Source organism: Podarcis gaigeae (assembly GCF_964106915.1).
Source record: "Podarcis gaigeae genome assembly, chromosome: 5".
NCBI lineage: Eukaryota > Metazoa > Chordata > Lepidosauria > Squamata > Lacertidae > Podarcis > Podarcis gaigeae.
Window position 1 is genome coordinate 73,675,531 of NC_139681.1, and position 21,343 is coordinate 73,696,873.

Sequence of the window (21,343 nt, forward strand, 5' to 3'; positions counted from 1 at the left end):
CCTTGTCTAAATGGTGAAAAATGGGGAGCAGCTCTCAACCCTGTCCCTGGGGACACTGACAAATGAACCCAGAAATTACCTACTCAGACAATGAAATGATTCTCTCTACTCTTTTTATACCTATGTGTCCATTCTTTTAATCTCCTTTTCCATTCCACCCCACCGCCTGGTTTATAGTTTGCCCCAACTCCCATGTTGCTCAGCAGTCAATAGCTGTCAAATGCTCATTAGCCTGTTTTGCTTTCCCCTTGATTTTTAGGGTAGTTCATAAAGGTATTTTGTCCCTTGCAAATCTCTGTCTGGTGATGCCTCCTCCTTGCATGTGGGTGGAACAATATTTGTGCAAGCACATTTAAGACTTGAACTGGAAATAAAAGAGATTATGGGTGAGGGTTTTTTGTGAGTTTTTTTGCATACTACACAGATCTGCTATTTGAAGCTAAGTTACCTGTGGTGTTCTAAGAAATGAGAAATCGGGCTGCAGCATTCCAAGAAGGGAACAGATACGAGAAAGCTCAGATACTGGAGTGGATAATGAGTTTGGTGGTCCAAGAAGTGGGTGGCCTCCAACCTCCATGCCCTGAGTGTTCTGAGGTCCTGCTGTGCCAGGGGATTTGTTCATGAAAGCAGCTATCAATGAAGAATAAATACATGTAATCTGCACCATGTTTGAATAAATGAACCAGAGTACTTTGTTTAATTTGATTGAATGTTAGATGTTCAAAAGGTATTATATAATCAATAAACATAGCACAAACCATTTATTCAATTATAGAACAAAGCTTTTATACATACCCATCTTTTTGGCATTGGTATGTTGTGAGGCAGGCGCACAAGAATCCTGCCTGCAAGTTGGAGCAGACACTTCATTCGCCACTGACTTTGCTTCTGCTGTGTCAGAACCATCTATCTTCAAAATTTCTTTGAGCATCTGTGTTCCTTTCTTTTTTAAAAAAAGCAAACAGCATTTATATATTGTATAAATTGAGAATTTTATCATAGAACTCTGTACACTAAATGCATCCAAAGTTAAACCAATGAAGTCAATTCCAACAGCAGCATACAAACCATAGCAAAAGACTGTGGAGACAAGTGTTCTTCATTAGTTGGTTCCTTGGGATACGACCGTGGCACCTCTTTTTCTTTGAAAATTTTCAAAGACGCCAAAATGTCTTCAAGTTCAGATCCGTTCTAAGGAATATATAGATATATACATATATGAAAGAATTAGAAGAGCAAAACTCAGAGGAAGGAATTTTCTCTGTGCAAATTCCACTGAAATCAATATGAAAACTTATTCATTTAGAGGGAACTTAGGGTACATATTGGGACACGGGTGGCACTGAGAGTTAAATCACAGAGCCTAGGGCTTGCCAATCAGAAGGTCGACGGGGTGAGCTCCTGTTGCTTGGTCCCTGCTCCTGCCAACCTAGCAGTTCGAAAGCACGAAGTGCAAGTAGATAAACAGGTACCGCTCCAGCGGGAAGATAAACGGTGTTTCCGTGCGCTGCTCTGGTTTGCCAGAAGCGGCTTAGTCATGCTGGCCACATGACTTGGAAGCTGTATGCCGGCTCCCTTGGCCAATAAAGCGAGATGAGCGCCACAACCCCAGAGTCGTCCGCGACTGGACCTAATGGTCAGGGGTCCTATAGGAGTGCAAATATCCAGAGTGTAGGGTCAGGTGGGATTACTATGAGGAATTATAAAATATGCATCAAGCCCTTGTGTCCATGATGAATGCATTGTGTTGACTGGGTTTGATACCTTGACAATAATTTCTGATCAAATCCCACAACCCCCTGCATCTCTGGCCATTTCCTCTACTGTCCATTTCTCTTGCTTCACAAGTCACTTACACAGCCAGGCAGGCGTCCTGGGTCATCAAAGACAGTGGGCAGCTTCTTTGAAGTAGCCTTTCTGATATGTTAATCTTAGGATGTTAATCTTAGGGCCAGGAAACAGATCTCACATAAAGGTGATAATGATCGCTGTCCTCCTGGCCATCCTTCTTATCATGTATATTGCTTGTTTATCACCTCCGGGGTGTCCCGTGCTTAATTAGTTTTGGTAGTTTAACTTTGTCCTCACGTGGGGTCTGTTGAAATGCTCAGAAGAAATCTGATTGGTTCTTATGAACACTCTGTAAAAAGTTCTTTTGTGAATAAAACGACCTGGGCCAAGGGGCTGGGGGGGAGACAGAGAGACACGATTATACGCACCCTTCCCAGAGTCTTGCTGGTTCAAGCCTCAGTGTGTATTCTTATTATTCAGAGTTCAATCCTTCCTTTACTTTGAGAACGTCTCAGGGTCCCTTTACCTTTAAGGTACATATTACTTAAAAGGTCTCCCCCATTCACTGCAAAGTCTGGAAGAATTTTGCCCGTGTCTCCACTGTGTGCTTAGAGTTCTCTTCAATACTGCAGCAAAGGACAAAGGCTCTAAAGCTCAGGAGCACATGTGGGCCATGTTAAATGTATTTCAAACAAAGCAAACAAGTAAAAAGGATTCATAATTCTTCAGGAACTCGCTACGAAGTGGCTCAGCTGTCAGTCTTTTTGGTTGTTCTGTATATATAATACCACTATGATTTAGCTAGATGGCCACAAACGATAATTCACAACACATACATGAGATATAATTTATATAGAGAGAATTTTAAGTCTTTATTTTATCCATTTCTTCTGACAATTTTGAGAAACATATTATGTGCAGCAGGCCACTGAGCAGAGAGGCAGGGATCTGACATGGATAATCTAGTGATCCTCTGGCCTATGCTTGAGAGGGAGAGGGAGGCCAATATCATCTCATGGCTTAGAGCTTGCTAAAAGGTCTGGCTAGTATTCTTCACAGGTGCAATCCCATATGGAAAAAGACTGTGAAGAAAATAAAGCATTCGACAATTCTGGTGCATTAAAATTAATATCTAATAAAATCTACTTGTCATGTTGTTTCTTCTTCAGAATGTACTCAGGTATATGCAAATATTTAGATTGCCATTTTCCTACCTTTTCAGTTACAGATACCTACCTTTTCAGTTATACTGGGACTGTCAACTGCAGTCTTTGGTTCTACTGGCTCATTGGGGGCTTCATTCCTCCTCAATAGCTTCACACTATACTTATTAGCACCTGCGAAATTCTGAGACAGACCAGGTCAAATGTAAAAGCAAATTAACAAGGCGGAAATGTTTTTTAACAAACTCTTATTCCTGCAGGTATACTTTCTTACATCACTCGTGCTAAAAGCTATGGCCACCTACCTAACCAGTGATTAGCTGTACAAGTAATTTTGGAAATCTCTCAATTTTACTAGTCAAGACCTATGCGATCATACAAGGGCCATCTCCCTCAAGCAGATATATAAAACATATAGTTACACTCTGTGGCAGGAATGCAGAGGGGCAGCTGCCAATTTAATCCATGTCCAAAAATATATGTTAGGCATACCCAAGCATCTGCGCACAAACCGTTGCTATTTCTGCCCTTTGTTTCCTTTGAACAATTCACCATAAAACAGCATCAGAAAATTACCGGTTTATTTGATCCTTTATGTGTTTGACTGTCAGTTCTTGGACCTTTAGAGTCGTCTTTAGCTACAAATACAAAAGTTTATAATATTAGCTAAACAAGTAACACGTGTTTTTTCAAAAACTGTTTATATATAAAACGAGTGTGTGTGCAATCCTACATGTGTCTACTAAGAAGGAAGTCCCACTTAGTTTGATGGAGCTTACTCCCAGGTAAAGAGGTACAGAAGCACAGCCAGGGTGAGTCCTCCTTGTCAATCCAGTATATTTCCCCCCACTTTCTTTTTACTATCTCTGTTCAGAAGCTGTAACAAAAGGGATAAAATCTGGGTGGACGGCTGCAACAGAGAACTCAAACAGCACAATGTAACTCCTGAACAGGATGAAAGAAATGGGTATACTGGACTAGCTGAAAGGTGTTTCTCAAGGGCCACTAGGACACCACCAGATGAGTCAATGAGTTCCTTACATTACTTGAAGCAGGAAAATGTCATGATTCCAACAGAATTTCTGAGTGACCCCTCCCTTAGAAAAACACCATCTAGATAAGCTTGTAAGTTAAACATCCAACAATTAAAAACAACACATATTTAACAACCAAAATGTCAACAAACAGAAAGGCATGACCACTCTCTAGACACTGCTCTTAACCCACCTCTTAATTATGTCATGCAGCTTTGGGTGGGCCTTGGCCTCCCAGTACTCCCTGAGAAACACCCTTTAGGTGAATCCCATGGACCTTTACCTAATGGCACAAAGACTCACCCAAGTGGGATTTTTTGTAGCAGCTGTGGAGAAGCTTTGGACCTCCAGATGTTGCTGAAGTACAACTGCCATCATCCCTGGCCATTGCCCATGCTTGCTAGGGCTGATGGAAGTTTTAGTTCAAGCAATATCTGGAGGGCCAAATGTTCCACACTCCTGTTCTGCAGCTAAAGGACCTGTTGACGCCTCTGAAAAGCTGCTTCTGCGGAAGCATAAATGTATATTTTATAGTATCTTGTAAATGTATTCAAAGTAGCCCAAGTCCCTGCCCTACAAATCACTTGTAGAAAATGCTGCAGATGCTCTCACTAAGTGAATCAAATGAAGAGAATTATATGCCAAAGATATACAAGCTTTAATCCACCTAGCTACGGTGGATGTTGAAACCTTTCTCCCTAAGTATGTTGGATGAGAGGCAATAATAAACGTGTTTATCCAAATGGCTTTGCCATATTGATCAATTGATCTATCTAATCTGCCCTGTGGACATCCAGAGAGTGCTATGCATGTTCTTTAGGATGACATGGGAAAAGACAGAAAGTAAGTAACACCAGCTCCTGCTGGTAGTGAAAAACAGTCTGCAGTACAATTCTGTCTTTGTTAAGCACACAATGATGTTTTCCAACGGACAAAGCTCCCAGCTCTGAAATCCTTCTTGCTGATGCTATGGCCACTAGAAAAAGCACTTTAAGTGACATCAGCCATAGAAAAACAGACTTCAGTCGTTCAAATGGTGGTTTCTGCAGTTGCAAATAGTAAATTCCAAGTTAAAAAATGGTATTGCGCTAGGGCTAGCTAATGCTGCCCCTCTCAGGAACTGTTTCAAATAGAGATGGGTGCCAAACTTCTTGCCACAAGAACATCAATCAGATTAAGTTAAAAAATAATACCTCACAAAACAAACAAAAATTCAAAGTGTGACAGCAAACTATGTCGTATTCATAATAATCAAGCTCAAGGTTATTGATTTCAATGGATCTCCATGTATCAGCAACCTTAAATCCACTTTCATCCTTTTTTGGTGAGAGGGGAAGGTAATGACATGCATTTCTTCAGAGAAAATACCAAGGGTTGGGGTTATAATGGCAACACTCCGTCTATCATAAGCATCACTTTCCACAGGACTAGAATAAACTAAATGCTTTCCAAAATTGAATCCCTAACTTGATGAAGGAATATACAAAATTCTAAGAAAAGTACTTACACTTCCTGAAAGATTCCTGTTTTCTTTGCTGGCCTTTGAAGCTACTCTCATTGAAGCCTGGTTTGCAGAACTGGCCACCCGTATTTAGCTTTATGTATTGAGGTAAAATTCCACCCTAGAAAATGACATTGTTCAGTAGCAAAATCCTGTTCAGAAAATCTCACACAAATCACATCCACTGCACTACAGAAACTAACCTTCTCATGCCTATCATGTTGGGCAGACTGAGACTTTCCAGAGCTCTGCAATGATTGCCATATGCTGCAAAATTCATCATCTTGCTTATCTTGAGCCTGGTAGGAAGGAAAAATAAAACCAACCCATTTATGCAAGATCTGTTCTAATAAAATCCTTACACCCAAGAGAGCTATGGCTGTGTAGATTCAATAGCTTAACAGTTTAAGAAGCAAAATGAGGAAGAGAGGTAGTAAGTGAAGTCACTTACCCTAGACCCATAAAGTCAAAGCAGTAGTGAATGGGCAAAACATATTCTGGTCTCCCGACATTGTGGAGAAGTAAAAGGGGGAGCCACCTACTGCATCAGCATGCCTGCTTACCAATGCAGTTCTTATAGTATCATGGGACTTTGCCTCACAGTGTCACACTGCCACATATTTTCTTGCACCTATACCTAAACCCTACCCTACGGGGCCTTCCTCAATTTTATCTCTACTTTTTAAAGAGGGGCGGATGGGAGTTTCTTCAAGGTGAAATGTTGAAGGCCCAAATGTAGACAAGAAATAAAAAGCAGGAGGCATCTAAAGGAGCTGGCTGCATAATGGGTGTTACTCTATAAGGGGCTCACAGATGAGCTGAGATTTGAAAAGGGCACGTACAAGAAATGGAAGAAGGGGAAAATCACAAAAGAGGAGTATACACGTGTAGCTAATGGTTGCAGGGCAAATGTCAGGTGGTATAAAGCTCAGAATGAGCTCACGCTTGCAAAGAGGTTTAAAATAAATTTTTTTAAAGGTTTATTCGGATAGCAGACTGACCCATGTCCCAGTTTCACAAGATACCCCATAGCCTCTCCCCACTTCATACAAAACCCTCTCAATCCCCCATATGGTATCCATTCTCTTTTGTTACTGCCCACCCCCCGCTACTACCCATACACACCTCGCCCTTCTTATAATTCCACAGCATTTCCTTCTCCCATTTTCCCATTTTCCCTAAACCCTTTCTTCCTGCTGCTACTTACTTCTTAGGAGAGCCCCAGCTTCCAGGAAAGAAAATGGCTCCTTTGTTGTAAAAGTAGAAGGATTTCCAGTTTTAAGGAGCTATGTTCTTTCTACTGATTCTGTGTGGGATGAATTTTCCCCACTTTTAATATTTGCTTACACCCACCTGCCCAGACAACTTCCTTCCCAAACTCAGTCTACATCTACTAGCATGTACTAAGAAAATAATGCTACTTACTTTGTATTTCTGATTGCTGCTTAAATATGCTCCTTTCTGGAGGGAATTGGAATTGCCTTGGGTTTCAACCTTGAGATTGTTATGCTGTCTTCCATTCACTTGCTAGATGAAAGATTAAGAAAATTTTACGGAATAGCTATTCAACTTGTTTCTTCCACTTTGAAATACTCGTTATTGCTATGATTCCTCCCTTCCACCCACCCGAGGGGAAGGGAAATAGATTATCTCCAGTGAATGTGGTAAAAGAAGTACACCTGTACAACTTAAACCCTCATTAATTTGTTTTGGGAAATTTCCTTACCTACTTAGCCTCCTTATACTGACAGAATCTATCCCAAATAGAAACGCATTCCTTATCAAGCACACTTCCTTTCTCTACCCTCAAAGTGTATCATGAGGATTAAGAGATTTCCAGGTGTTTTCTTATGCAAACCTGGATGAGTCTAAGCTAGCTAACCATGATTACAGTAATCATTAAAGCCTGTATAAGCTCTGCTATAGAAAAAATGTTTAGTTAGCATCCATGGAGATCTACCGTTAACAATGACTTTATTTTCTGGGACATAACCGTAGGAACTAAATGTGGACTTACTCGAGTTGGAACAAAGAGGGAGCGAGGAGAATGGTTGAGACCTCCTTGATGTGCTTTTTGTGTAGATACAGCAAATGATTCAGGTGAATATGAGTTGTAGGGACTCACAGCTGGCTGAGGTTTAACTATGGCAGTTAGCTTCTGATTTCCTGTTTCAGACCGATTACCGTAAGAAAGGTTGATTAAGGCACTGGCTGGAATGCGGTACCCTCTGCCAGGCGAGCTCCTAGAGGAAGGAGAGGAAGGCTAATGAAGAGAGTGCTTTAGTTATGCCAGTGGTGCATGATTAATAGAAATCTGCCCCCCAAATATATGGGTAGGGGAAAGTAGACCACAACCTCAAAGCTTAGCAATTTTACAAATGGAGGCACTGGGAGCTGCAGATGATGAAGAAGAGAAGTTTGGATTTGATATCCCGCTTTATCACTGCCCGAAGGAGTCTCAAAGCGGCTAACATTCTCCTTTCCCTTCCTCCCCCACAACAAACACGCTGTGAGGTGAGTGAGGCTGAGAGACTTCAAAGAAGTGTGACTAGCCCAAGGTCACCCAGCAGCTGCATGTGGAGGAGCAGGGAATCGAACCCAGTTCACCAGATTACGAGTCCACTGCTCTTAACCACTACACCACACTGTTGGTTCCCCCCTTCCATCAGGAGTGCCTCTGCTGGACTGAAGTCTCATTCACAAACAGGAGAACTAATAGTTGCAAAATGCTACATTTGGATCCAACCTAATGTTGGTTCAAAGGGTGATTTGACTAAATATCCATTAGCACTTTTCTGTGCAATTGTTACATGTTTCTCTAGGATCTGTGCAACACCCTAAAAAGATGCAAAGAAACAAACCTTATTGTTAAGCCTCCATGAAACTCTTCATCAAACAGTACTTCATACAGAACATCAGATTCTCTGCTGGCTGAAGAAAATATGCACTATGAGCAAGCATTACTGACTAAATGTGAAGATACATAACATAACATACAAAACATAACATTTTCCAAAGGTGTAATCACCTGAGTCTGGTGCAACAAATAATCTCATGACATCTTGAAGACTATGGGTTGTATCAAATTAAATCATGCTCACAGGTAGACCCACTAAAATTAATGGACCCAAATATGCTATGTCTATTAGAGTCTAATCTGAGTATGACTTAGCTGGAGACAACCTTAACAAATTATGGCATTAGCTTACATGTACTAGAAAGCTGGAACTGTTTTAAAGACAATGTCACCCAACTACATAACTTGTTTTTTATTTGAAACTTTCTTAAATCAGTCTGGAATAGTTTAAGTAGCTACATTTTCCCCCATATTACAAAGGTCTTCAATCCTTGATTAGAATTTATGTTAACTGATTTATGTTAACCTATTGCAACAAGGTCCTGTGGCACCTTAAAGGTCAGGATCTGCATCCCCCAGGTATAGGAAGGGGGCAAAAACCCAGGTGATTTACAAATTAAGGCCAAAAGGTAAATCAACACATAAGGTAGCCATAGATGTGTTATAGTACTCAACAGCCCTCAAACAAGTGCAGTTACAGGAAGATTAGCTCAGTTGGTAGAACACAAGACTCTTAATGGACTATTGCAACGCGCTCTACATGGGGCTACCTTTGAAGGTGACCCGGAAACTGCAATTAATCCAGAATGCGGCAGCTAGACTGGTGACTGGGAGTGGCCGCCGGGACCACATAACACAGGTTCTGAGAGATCTGCATTGGTTCCCAGTACGTTTCCAAGCACAATTCAAAGTGTTGGTGCTGACCTTTAAAGCCCTAAACGGCCTCGGGTCCTGTATACCTGAAGGAGTGTCTCCACCCCCATTGTTCAGCACGGACACTGAGATCCAGCGCCGAGGCCCTTCTGGCGGTTCCCTCATTGCGAGAAGTGAGGTTACAGGGAACCAGACAGAGGGCTTTCTCAATAGTGGCGCCCACCCTGTGGAACACCCTCCCTTCGGATGTGAAGGAAATAAGCAGCTATCCTATCTTTAAAAGACATCTGAAGGCAGCCCTGTTCAGGGAAGTTTTTAATATTTAACATTGTATTCTTTTTAACACTTGATTGAGAGCAACCCAGAGTGGCTGGGGAAACTCAAGATGGGCGGGGTATAATTTTAAAAATATTATTATTATTATTATTATTATGGTTGTGGGTTGGAGCCCCTCATTTGGCAAAGGATTCCTGCATTGCAGGGGACTGAACTAGATGCTCCTTGTGGTCCCCTCCCTTCCAACTCTACAGTGCTATGATTCTAAGTACAGATCTCTCAACCTTTGGGCCTCACATTAGGTATAATACCTACTCAGTTAAGTGAGCCCTTCAAGCATTGTTATAAATGAACTCTGACAACAGAAACTACAAGACTCTTTGTTGTCACGGCAGAAAGAATAAAAAAATTCCTTCTCTCCTCCTAAGGGGTGGACTTTCGTCTTTCAGATTTCAGCAACATCCTGTGCATGCCCAGCATTCAGCACCCCACCCACTTTTGAGCTTCCGCTCTGCTCAATTCACCAAGTCATAGTTGCAACGCCCTACAGTGGCCCCTTGGCTCAGTGCCCAATGCAGCAGAACCAGCCACACTGCCTCTGCTAGATTGGCGTGATGTATGCAAGCGTGCTCACATTCTTAAATTAACTCCTATGCAAAAGTGAGATCAAAAGGCTTCTTACTTTCGCCCCCTCCTTCGCCTTTAGGGCACAGATGTGCCTCACGTGCTTAAGTTACTCCATAAAATACTATGCATACTGAGGACACTGTATAAATAAATTAACACTTGCCACATCTGATATTTAAAAAAATTATTACAATGGTTCAGATTTCTAGGTGCATGAGGGAAAAGTCATTTAAGGCAATGGAACACGCCTAAAATTCTAGCTGCTTTCGGTTGTTCTCGTTGGTGCTTTGAACTATTCTGTGATAGATGCCTCAGCTTTCGCTACGGTTAACGTTAGCTGTAGTTTAGCGTTATCTGAGAAACTAACTCATTTTGCGTTCAATGAATGATCTTCACATTATTTTAAAAGCAAAAGAGACTGTTCACAAAAAGGCATTGTGTTACCTCCTTTAATTCCTATCACAGTGCCACGAAGTCCAAGGGGAACGGAAAAACACTCTCTCACATTAACAACACGGTCAAACAGTCGATAGTCTGCATCTCGATCTGGTATAATTCCATGCTGCTGTTCTAAAGGCTAGTATGAATCAAAGATAAAAGAATCCAAATATGAATAGTTAACACCATAGAACAAAATCACTAGCCCCCCCCCAAACCATTATGTATACATTTTATTAGGAGATAAAATAGTCAAATAATTTTGTAACATATTTTTGGTTGCCATCTTTGTGGCCTGTAGAACATGCAGTCACTGAGACTAGTCTACAAGGAACAAACTGGAAACAGCATTTTTTAAATACGGTGGAGAATCAGAAATGTCCAGTGCAACCCCTTTTTAAAATGTTCTGTTTATATATTTATGTTGGGCACTTATTGTGAATGCCCTTCCTGGTCTGAGGTGAACAAGGCCTCAATTACTGATGGATTAGCTCCTCTTAGCACCCAGAAAAAGAAAGGAAGGGGAAATATGAGCAACTTTTGTGTTCCAGCTTGTATCTGGTAACACTTCCAGTTCTGTACTGTGGACAAGAGACTGACAGCTGAGGAGTAGATGTACAAGCATAGAACTTACTGGAAAGAGAGCCAGGCAAACGCCTAAAAATATAAAAGGTTGTCTAGGTCAGCAGTAGGATGTAATGGAGAACATTGAAGGCCAGTGAAAACTTCAATGGAGATCCTCCTTATATTGCCCAGTGAATGTAGACCCTGCATGGCACATATCATAAATGCTAGTATTACTCAAAAGAGCTGCTGAAAGTGGCTGATGCCTTGGTGGAGTGTTTTGGGTGAAGTAGGCAAGTTTTGGGTTTTGTGGGCTAGGAGAAAGAAACAATGGGACTTCCCTTGCGAGATAAAGAATCTCGGATAACTATGGTATGCTGCACCAATGAGGGATTCCCAGAACAAGTGTCCCCTCTCTTTGGATTTTATTGAGGACTCTGGAGATCAAGAAAGTGAAGGGGGAGGCACAGAGCAGGCTGTTGGATCATAGAAGGTTGAGTATATTCATGCCCTCTACCCAGTAGGAACGAAACCTGAGAAAAGAACTGGCTAAGAACAGAGGTGACTTATGGTTTGTTTGGGATATGAATAGCTCTAAGGAAAAGGGCGCTGAAGCTTTCATGAATGGTGATCTGGAGGAGGTTCCACACTCCCGAGTCCACTACATGCCTGCTGAGGAAGTTCACCTGTATATGCTGGGCAGAAATGGAAAGGAGCCAGAGAAGGGAGTAAATAGAGACACAAGAAAAAGGCTTTTATTTTGAATAAGAAAAAGGAGAAGCAATGAAGTTTAGAGGAGAAGGCTAAGCTATTGCAGGAGACAAAACAGAGGTTGAAAGAGGGGGGGAAATCAGGTGACAAGAACAATGAATATCTCTGCCTGAGCAAACATAAGGAATGAAACAGGAAAAACCAGCAGGACTGAGATAGACATCAAATGCTGTTCACACGATTCCTTATCTTTCCTGGTGGGAGGAGGAGTTAACCCAATGATAATGAGTTCATGTCAAATGGAGAAATAAGAAGCATTATGTGTGTAATATTGTTGTGTTTATAAATGGGTAACAGTGCAAGTTTAAAAAGTCAGCACTACCTGAATCCTGACTATTACTTGGTGTGAAGGAACATCTGAGCAAGATAATGCAAGCTAGTGCAAAGTTTGCTTTCTTTCTTTTCTTTTCTTTCTTTCATATTTATTTATTTACACTGTTTAACTGTAAAAAAACAAACCTCCTCAAAGCAGTTTATGTATTATATGTCTAAATGAATATCAAATTAGCATATATAGAACACAAAACTCTGTTGGTGGTGAAGTCATTGTTGAAATTTTAATTAAATAATTCAGGGAGGGCACCATATTCCCCTATGAACAAGAAAGAATTTCTGTTAAGACTACCTTATAAGAACAGTATCCTTCCATTCACAAAATAACCCAAACTTACCCTGAATAACAAGTGAGGTTTCACCGTCACACGCACTTTCTTATTGCTTTTCCTTTGCTAAAGGGGGAAAACAAGAAACTAAATACACAGAACAAAGTTTGGATTATGCTTGCTTTTCAACATTTTTCTTTTGCTCAAAGCAGCTGGATCACTGCTCTCTTTCTACATAACACCTTTCTTTCAACTACTCGTGCCTAGTGAACAATGCTCTCTACCAAAACAGTCTATTATGCCGATAAGTACTTACGTTATATCAGCATAATCAGGGACACTGAACTTGGGAGAGTGTGTGGTTTTTTTTTACAGTGCTTGACAAATAATGTTACAGATAGGTAGCCGTGTTGGTTTTGTTTTGACAAATAATGATTTTATACGTAAGTGAATTTGAAGGAATATAATGTAATGGGGCAAATCAGAACTGCTGTTTCAGAAGTCTTCAAAACCACACTAGCTGAGTGATAGATATCCAAGCAAGTCATACTCGGAGGAGGTCCCACTGAAATCAGTGTGCTTAACTCAACTGATTTCAATGGGTCTAGCTAGAGTATGACTAGCACTGGGTATCACCTGAACTTTCTAGACTGAAATCCTTATACAAAATTTTGCTGGATAACTAAGTGGCATACAAATGATTAGTAATATGTGATAGAGTAAGCAGATAAATTGCTAATGTTTTCTTATTAGTTGCCATACCTCATAAAGCAGGTTGCAATCCAAAGTTAAGCTCAAACTATCATGCCAGTTAAATACAATTTTTCTAATAGGAAGTCAATCAATTCTAATCCAAATTTATAATCTCATTCCTATATATTGTGATTACAAGACATATGTTAAGTTCCTCAGACTTAAAATAAAAACAGTACCTTGCATTTTTCTACTTCTTCTTCAATCTTTTCGACAATAGCCATATCCAAAATTTGCAAATCACAAGAGGAACGAGAGAGTGCACTGACAGGATGAGCCTTTAGCCATGCCATGATTTCTTGAACCTTCTCGGCACTACATTAAAAAATTATTCCATATCAAAAAACATTGCCAGTAGATAGATAAACTTTATTCGCATTAGCCAATGGCCATAGCAACGTAAAACAAGCAATATATACAAATAAAATATATACAAATAAAAAAGACAGCAATGGGCAAAAAGGGCAATCAAATGACCAAGATTATTGTTCAGATAATCCTTAATCTCATTGGAACCTCAATAAACCTAGCACCTTAATCTCATTGCAACCTCAATAAACCTAGCACCTTAATCTCATTGCACCCTCAATAAACCTAGCACTTTTGCTGTTGTCCGATCATTTTGATCTGATAAAAGAAAGAACAATGTGGCCTCAGATGGGCAGCCTGGAAGGGTAAGTAAGAGTGGGGTAATGATCTCATTCCTCAGAGCTTTATAAAGGGGACAGGACAGAAGAACATGAGCCACTGTTTCCAGATTGCAATCTCCACAGGGGCAGAGTCATTTCTCAGTTGGAATCTGCCTCAAGTATGGCAGAGGGGACATTGCCAATAATTTCACTCAAACGTTAAATGAGCTATAAAAGTTCAACAAACCACCCACTCATATACTATTACAATTTACATATAGTTCAAATGAGCTTCAGCAAGCTACTGAAACTGCAATCCTAACCCCACTTACCTGAAGTAAACTCTTCTATTATTATTTAGTCACTTTCCTCATAATAGTGACCAAATGCAACTTACGGTATTTTTCGCCCTATAGGACGCACTTTTCCCCCTCCAAAAATGAAGGGGAAATGTGTGTGCGTCCTATGGGGCGAATGTAGGCTTTCACTGAAGCCTGGAGAGCGAGAGGTGTCGGTCTGCACCGACACCTCTCGCTCTCCAGGCTCCAGGAAGCTCTCAGCAAGCCTTGGGAGCCCGTGGGAGTTCCCATCGGGCTCCCTAGGTTTGCGGATAGCAGCCTGCATCTGTAAGCCTGGGGCGCGCTTCTCCCCGCCACCAGCCCCACAAGCTCGGGGAACAGCGGGGAGGTGGAGCGCTGCCATCCCGCTGTTCCCGGACCTGGTTTGGGCTTCAAGCAGATCTCCGCAAGCTGTGGGAGCCCGGTGGGAAGTCATGCCGGTCTCCCAAGGCTTGTGGAGAGCTGCCTGTTCTGGGCGCTGGGGTCGGGGGAAGCTCGGGCTTCCCCAGCCCCGTTCCTGGGGGGAAAAAAAATAATTTCCCCCCCTTTATTCCCCCCCCCAAACTAGGTGCGTCCTATGGGCCGGTGCGTCCTATGGGGTGAAAAATACGGTAAAAACCCCATCTAAAGACTAAAAACCAATTGCAACAAACAAAACAACTGAACAAACATATCTATACAAATAAAAGACAGATCTTGAAGATCCTGAATTCAACAAGACATATTTCTAAGTAGATGTGGTTAGAATTTTGCTGTAAGGGATTTAAGAGTTTACTTTACAAAGGTATGTACTTTAATGAAAAAATGTCAGGTCTAGTGTATATTTCCAGCAGAATCACAAAAAACTGTGAAAAACTAAACAATAACTCTTATTTGCTAGAGATATTCATTTCTTACTACTGCTATTACTCCATACAAATAAATAAAACATAAGTAAGCAGGTCTATTTCAGGATGTAGCCACTCAGTGTATATTATAAAGTTGGTTGGCTGTAATATTAGTTGGTTATATTATTAGAGGATGGCCTTGTCCAAATGGTTAAAGCTAATTGTTAGAAGAGTGCTAGGAGCTATCACAAATTCAACAACTAAGTTTGAAGAATTGATTCGAGGTGCAGAACTGAACTTGACAAGACTCATTTTTACATCCCTGTAACTACCCTAATAATGCTTTAAAGATATAAGCTGCTTACCCATTCTCTTCTTCACCCGGCCAAATGTCATCTTCGTAGAATATGTCCTCTTGACCATTTTTGGCTAGGTAACTAAAAAGTTCTGGGGTCCTAAGAAAATGCAAAGATATCATTCTGAGCAGATTTTGTATACATCTCTATATAAATTCCACCAAACAGTACCTTGCTGGTTGAGCATGCAGTGATAAATTTATCTCTCTACTATATCTGCACTTGTCTGTTGTGCCACTGGAGACAAAAGTGCACACACACTCTCAAGTTAACGCATGGTGAGGGAAGCCTGAAAAGTGCTGAGCAAGCAAGCAGCCTGGCAGAGGGAGGGCGTGAGCAGCGGGGGCCCTAGACAGGCCTTCTTGTGCTCCCCATCGTCACCACTGGTGGTGGGGATTTATCCACTTTATCAACCTCACTCACCTATGCCTCCCCTCCCAACGAAGAAAAGGAAGCCTGAATTTTGAACTGTTTTCCTTCTCTTGGTTGAGAATGGCTCATTCCTGAGATGCCTTTGTTAAATTAAGTCATGCTTCCTGGTACATCCAAACCAGGCAACAGACACTTATGCATTTCGCCCATGTGCAAGACATCTCAAACGTGAGGAAGTGAAGGAAAATATGAGTGGCATACCTATGCAAAGCCAGAACTTTGTGGCAAATGCTGCAAAAACGACCCCGTTCCCGTTGTCTGAATTACTGCTGCCCACGTCAGTTGTATAGTCGTACCTTGTAAGCCAAACGCCTTGGCACTTGTATGTTTTGGCTCCCGAACACCGCAAACCCGGAAGTGAGTGTTCCGGTTTGCAAATGTTCTTTGGAACCCGAAAGTCCAGTGCAGCTCCTGCAGTTTCCGATTGGCTGCAGGAGTTTCCTGCAGCCAATCAGAAGCCACACCTTGGTTTCTGAATGTTTTGGAAGTCGAATGGACTTCTGGATCGGATTTCGTTTGACTTCCGAGGTACGACTGTATTTGAACTGTTACATGCAAGGCATATGCAATCTAAAGTGTAGTTTAATGCTTACCTTTCCAGATATTCAGCAAGGAGTTGCTCTACAGCTGAGGAATACATCCATTCGTTTCCAACTTTCTTGGTATAGCCAGGGACCTCTTCATTCTTTTTATTGAATTTTAAGTTCAATCCCACATTTGCTTTATGCTCTCCATGTGGACTGCAAAATCAAAAGTTGGAATGCTAGCTAAATTTTGTGAAGAAATACCAATATATTGCTGGCGTAATATATTCCTTACAAAAATACTACTAATTAACCACTGAATGTAGAACCGGAGTTTTAACTCACTGAATCCTAGCAACATTTTACAATGTAAAATAACAAGCATATGACCTAGCTTTAGAAGAAGTCTACAATATATTTAAACAAGTAATTACAGTTCACACATGGATCTGGTAAAAGTATAAATTTGTTTCAAAGTGAATTTCCTTCTGAAAAGATTTTGTGATTAAACAGGAATTCAGTCTCTTTTCAAGTTCCTTATTTGTCTGTTGGAATAATAAGAAATCCAAGAAATTGATGAATGTCCAAACCTAACTAATATCTGAGATAGGAAGGGGAAATACAATGTGCACAACTGTGCCAGAAAGAAGGCCAGTCAGGCAGAGCAATGATTTGCACTAAGTCCTGTCTTCACATTTTTCGTCTTCCCCACATATAAACTCTTCTTGCATATATACTTATTCAGGATACAGTGGTACCTACGGTTACGAACTTAATTTGTTCCGGAGGTCCATTTTTAACCCGAAACCGTTCTTAACATGAGGCGCACTTTCGCTAATGGTGCCTCCCGCTGCCGCTGGTGTGCGACTTCTGCTCGCATCCCGGGGCAAAGTTCGCTACCAGGAGACCTTCTTCCAGGTTAGCGGAGCTCGTTACCCGAAGCGTTCGTAAGGAGGACGGTACGTAACCTGAGGTTCCACTGTACAGTGGTACCTTGGGTTACATACGCTTCAGGTTACATGCGCTTCAGGTTACAGACTCCGCTAACCCAGAAATATTACCTCGGGTTAAGAACTGTGCTTCAGGATGAGAACAAAAATCGTGCAGCGGCAGCAGGAGGCCCCATTAGCTAAATTGGTGCTTCAGGTTAAGAACAGTTTCAGGTTAAGAACAGACCTCCAGAACGAATTAAGTTCTTAACCCGAGGTACCACTGTATATGGAATACAAACAAAGTAACTTCACCAGGTAACAGGTTTTTGTGGCCTTTGCTACAAACTAACAATCAATCAATCAATCAAAAGAAGTTTATGCTCAGAGCTTACTTTCTCCGGGATCCTCTTCCAATAAAAATGCTTCCTGTAAATCTCGAAACAAGATAGCCACTCACTCCAAGACGACTGGCCAATACATATCCAGGATTGTACTTCACGGAATATTTCTGCAACAATATCAGTTGTATAGTGACAAGAAAGATCATTCTCTTTACAATCTTCCAGAGGATCAGCAGAAGCAAGCAGTCTTGCAGTCTCAAACCTTTCGTGGACTAGAGTCTGCTTCAGACATCCAATGAAATGGATGAAATGTCCATGAAGGTCCATGAAAACTCAACTCATAATAAATCTTAGTTTTCAATGTGCGTACGACTGCTTGCTGGCCTTAGAATCGGAAACTTTTCTGTTGGTCTCGCTGAAGCTTTTAAGAGGAAGGCAGGGGAAGGAATGAAATACAAATGGCAGTCAGCTTCTGCCATGCTAATATGTTCTTTTAACATGACTTCTCACTCCTCCATGTATTGTAGGAAAAATGAATGGAGACATCTTCACAAGGTTTTCACCTGCTCAGGGACTTTCCTGCACTTCTATTTATCTGCACTAAACTGGAAGGCCAGGGAGGCTAAATAAAAATCTGGCACAAATTTATATGAGTTAGCATCACTCCTTCACCTGTGAGAGTATTATCCATAGTAATAGGAATAAAATTATTTATTTATTTATTCATTCATTCCCCGCCCATCTGGCTGGGTTTCCTCAGTCACTCTGGGCGGCTCCCAACAGCATATTAAAAACACAATAAAACATCAAACATTAAAAACTTCCCTAAAAAGAGCTGCATTCAAATGTCTTCTAAAAGTCAGATAGTTGTTTATTTCCTTGACATCTGATGGGAGGGCATTCCACAGAGCAGGCACTACTACCGAGAAGGCCCTCTGCCTGCTTCCCTGTAACCTCCCTTTTCATAGTGAAGGAACCGCCAGAAGGCCCTCGGAGCTGGACCTCAGTGTCCGGGTTGAAGGTGGGGGTGGAGTCCACTGAGGGCTTTAAAGGTCAGCACCAGCACTTAATTGTGCTTGGAAACGTACTGGGAGCCAATGTAGATCTTTCAGGACTGGTGTTATTTTCCCCAACACACATCTGCATTGCTCTGCTGAGCTACACTGTTTTCCCTTCATGAGTCTTCAAGGCAAGGCAAGTTTCTGTGTGTCTGCATAGTACCTATCAGAACATGGTCTCAACCCTGCTTGCGACATCTGAATGCTACTGCTAACACAAAACTGAAGTAATAAAGAGGCTGAGCACACACACATAGTTTACACGGCTTTTGCCAATGCTACATGTGTCACACATTATAAAGTCAAAGCTTACATTCGCAAGAGTCCAAATTCTGGTTCTGAACCAGATTTTTCATGTAACTCTTGAATGAGATACATATTTAATTGTTCCTGTGTTACGAAACCTGCATTGAAAAACTATGGCCAAGAAACAAGGAAAGACTAAATTTGCTCAGTAAGGTTAGTTCCCCCTCAAACATTAGCTTGCCATGTCACCTAAAAAGGGAAGCTTCAAAACTAGTTTGTGCTTTTAAAAAAATTCACTGGGCTTGTGCAAATACATACATATGCATATTGTTCAAATAGTACTTATAACAGTTAAGATGAAATCTACAGAGACATATCGACTGTTAAGAAAAATAACACTTACATGCTGATTCTGTATTAAGGCATCCAGCTGAGGTTCACATGGAATGTTGAAAACAACACGAATTCTGCCTTCCAAGATAACATCATATGAATCCTGAACCTTGAAGAGATATTAAAGAAACTCTCTTAAATTTAAGTTCATTTCACAAACAGCAACCAGTGTCTTTCTCCCTCCTAAGAATCTGATGAGTATCTTAAATGAAAGCAACAGCAAAATAATATTATCTACACTCATGCTGTTTAATGGATTTGTTGTTTCAAAACAAGTCTTACTGTTCTGTGCTCTGAGATCTTGCATTGAAGGGCTGGAGCCAAATAATTTAAACAAAGAAGAAGAAAAGTTCCTTTACAAAGAGCGGAAAGGTTCAGGAAGGTGAAGAAATGGAAGTGGTACAATAGCTCCTAAAACATCATTATTCCAATGTAGAGCTCAGTATTTTAAATTATGTAATAAAATAATGCAGAAGGAGTCCGACTTGATTTTTAAGAAAAGTCTTTTGGAAAATCATTTTCAGATAAAACTAACTTCTCCTGTGCAGCCATAATAAGGTGATCCCAGCATGAAGACTGTACATCCCAAAGGGAACAGGTCATCCAAAGTTTTGAGACTGGAGAAGCGGGAATCGAAGGCTTTTATATCCTGTATGAAAAATGAGGGGGGAAATCATGCTCTAATTAAATACTTACCATTAAAATCACAGACATGTCTACTCAGAAGTAAGTCTGAGATCAATGGAGCTTACTTTCAAGTAAGTGAGCATAAGACTGCAACCTACATTAACTATGTGTGGCAATACAGAACAGCCTACTCTAGTTTGCTTACTCCTCAAGAAAGATACTAATCCCATAAACATTTTGAAAATGTCTATACTTCATGTGAACCACTTCCCAATCCCAAGTTCTAAGCAGATATCCTATTATTACTAAGATATTATTGTATCCTAACTGTGCACTATGTCATTACACAAGACACAGATAACAAGAAAAATGAAATGTTGGAGAAATTTGTACAGCAGCCTTTAGCCACGTCTCTCAACTATACTGTGATAGGATTGTAGGCTATGGCAAGAATGAGGCAACAGGCCTGTAGATCTAAGTGCACATGTGTATCCTATCAGAAGTAAACTTATAAGCTTAGTATTTTGAATTTTACTGTAAACATTGTGGCCTCTTATCTCAATTCACTGATGAAAAACTCAACTGAGGAACTTACCCTGACAATTGTTTGGTATGCAAAAGGCAGAACTTGCTTGGACCACTGCTTCTCCAAATACACTTCACCACTTTGATTTAACTGGTATCTACGCCCAGTTAGCAATTGAGCATAAACAACTGCAGATGTTTCATTTATGATTACTCCTTTTCTTCTCTGGTAACTGGAAGAAAGGGGATATGGCAGAATGAATTTAAGGATGTATACAGCTCAGTCGGTACAGCATGAGACTCTTAGTCTCTGGGTTGTGGGTTTGAGTTCCACACTGGGTGAAAGATTTCCTGCATTGCAGGGGGTTGGACTAGATGATCCCCGTGGTCCCTTCCAGCTCTACAAATCTGTAAAGAGTGAGAAACACTTTTCAGCCCAAGGGCTGCATTTCCTTTTGGGCAATCTTCTAGCAGCTGCATGCTAATGGTGGGCAGGACCAGAGTCAAAAGTGCGCTGAGCAAGAGATCTGACGCTTACATTTGTACAGTATTTGTACAAGCCCCTCCATCCAGAGGCATTATCACATTTCATGAACACAACCCAGCAAGGCAAAAGCACCCCAGAATGATGTGAAGCAGAGGCAGTGAAAGGTGTATCCTGATTAGAGTGTGTAGGACCAGAAAGGAGGCCTGGAGGGTTACACTTAGCCCCAAGGCCAGAGGTTCCCTACTCATGGGAAAATCTTCCTTGAAATTACTGTTCAAAGAGCCTATAGTACCAAACCATTAAATTAGCCTATAATCAGCTCTGTGTGGCATGACATCTTCCAAGGAAATGCAACAATCCCTGGTTAAACAACAAGCA

The 21,343-nt window shown here is 41.1% G+C and overlaps 1 protein-coding gene across 1 annotated transcript in view; it reads right to left on the reverse strand.

The window, feature by feature from the left end:
- XRN1 (5'-3' exoribonuclease 1) overlaps positions 1 to 21,343 on the reverse strand; it is a 44,893-nt gene that overhangs the window by 4,934 nt on the left and 18,616 nt on the right. The window contains exons 21-39 of the mRNA XM_083739018.1: positions 20,549 to 20,711; positions 19,862 to 19,975; positions 19,337 to 19,435; positions 17,681 to 17,796; positions 16,426 to 16,572; positions 15,410 to 15,499; positions 13,430 to 13,565; positions 12,567 to 12,623; positions 10,567 to 10,699; positions 8,351 to 8,420; positions 7,507 to 7,732; positions 6,915 to 7,016; positions 5,693 to 5,788; positions 5,496 to 5,610; positions 3,531 to 3,592; positions 3,028 to 3,138; positions 1,069 to 1,191; positions 796 to 943; positions 449 to 630 (exon numbers count right to left, since the gene is read on the reverse strand). Coding sequence (XP_083595144.1) covers positions 449 to 630; positions 796 to 943; positions 1,069 to 1,191; positions 3,028 to 3,138; positions 3,531 to 3,592; positions 5,496 to 5,610; positions 5,693 to 5,788; positions 6,915 to 7,016; positions 7,507 to 7,732; positions 8,351 to 8,420; positions 10,567 to 10,699; positions 12,567 to 12,623; positions 13,430 to 13,565; positions 15,410 to 15,499; positions 16,426 to 16,572; positions 17,681 to 17,796; positions 19,337 to 19,435; positions 19,862 to 19,975; positions 20,549 to 20,711 — 2,290 coding nt within the window. The remainder of the gene's footprint in view (positions 1 to 448; positions 631 to 795; positions 944 to 1,068; positions 1,192 to 3,027; positions 3,139 to 3,530; positions 3,593 to 5,495; positions 5,611 to 5,692; positions 5,789 to 6,914; positions 7,017 to 7,506; positions 7,733 to 8,350; positions 8,421 to 10,566; positions 10,700 to 12,566; positions 12,624 to 13,429; positions 13,566 to 15,409; positions 15,500 to 16,425; positions 16,573 to 17,680; positions 17,797 to 19,336; positions 19,436 to 19,861; positions 19,976 to 20,548; positions 20,712 to 21,343) is intronic.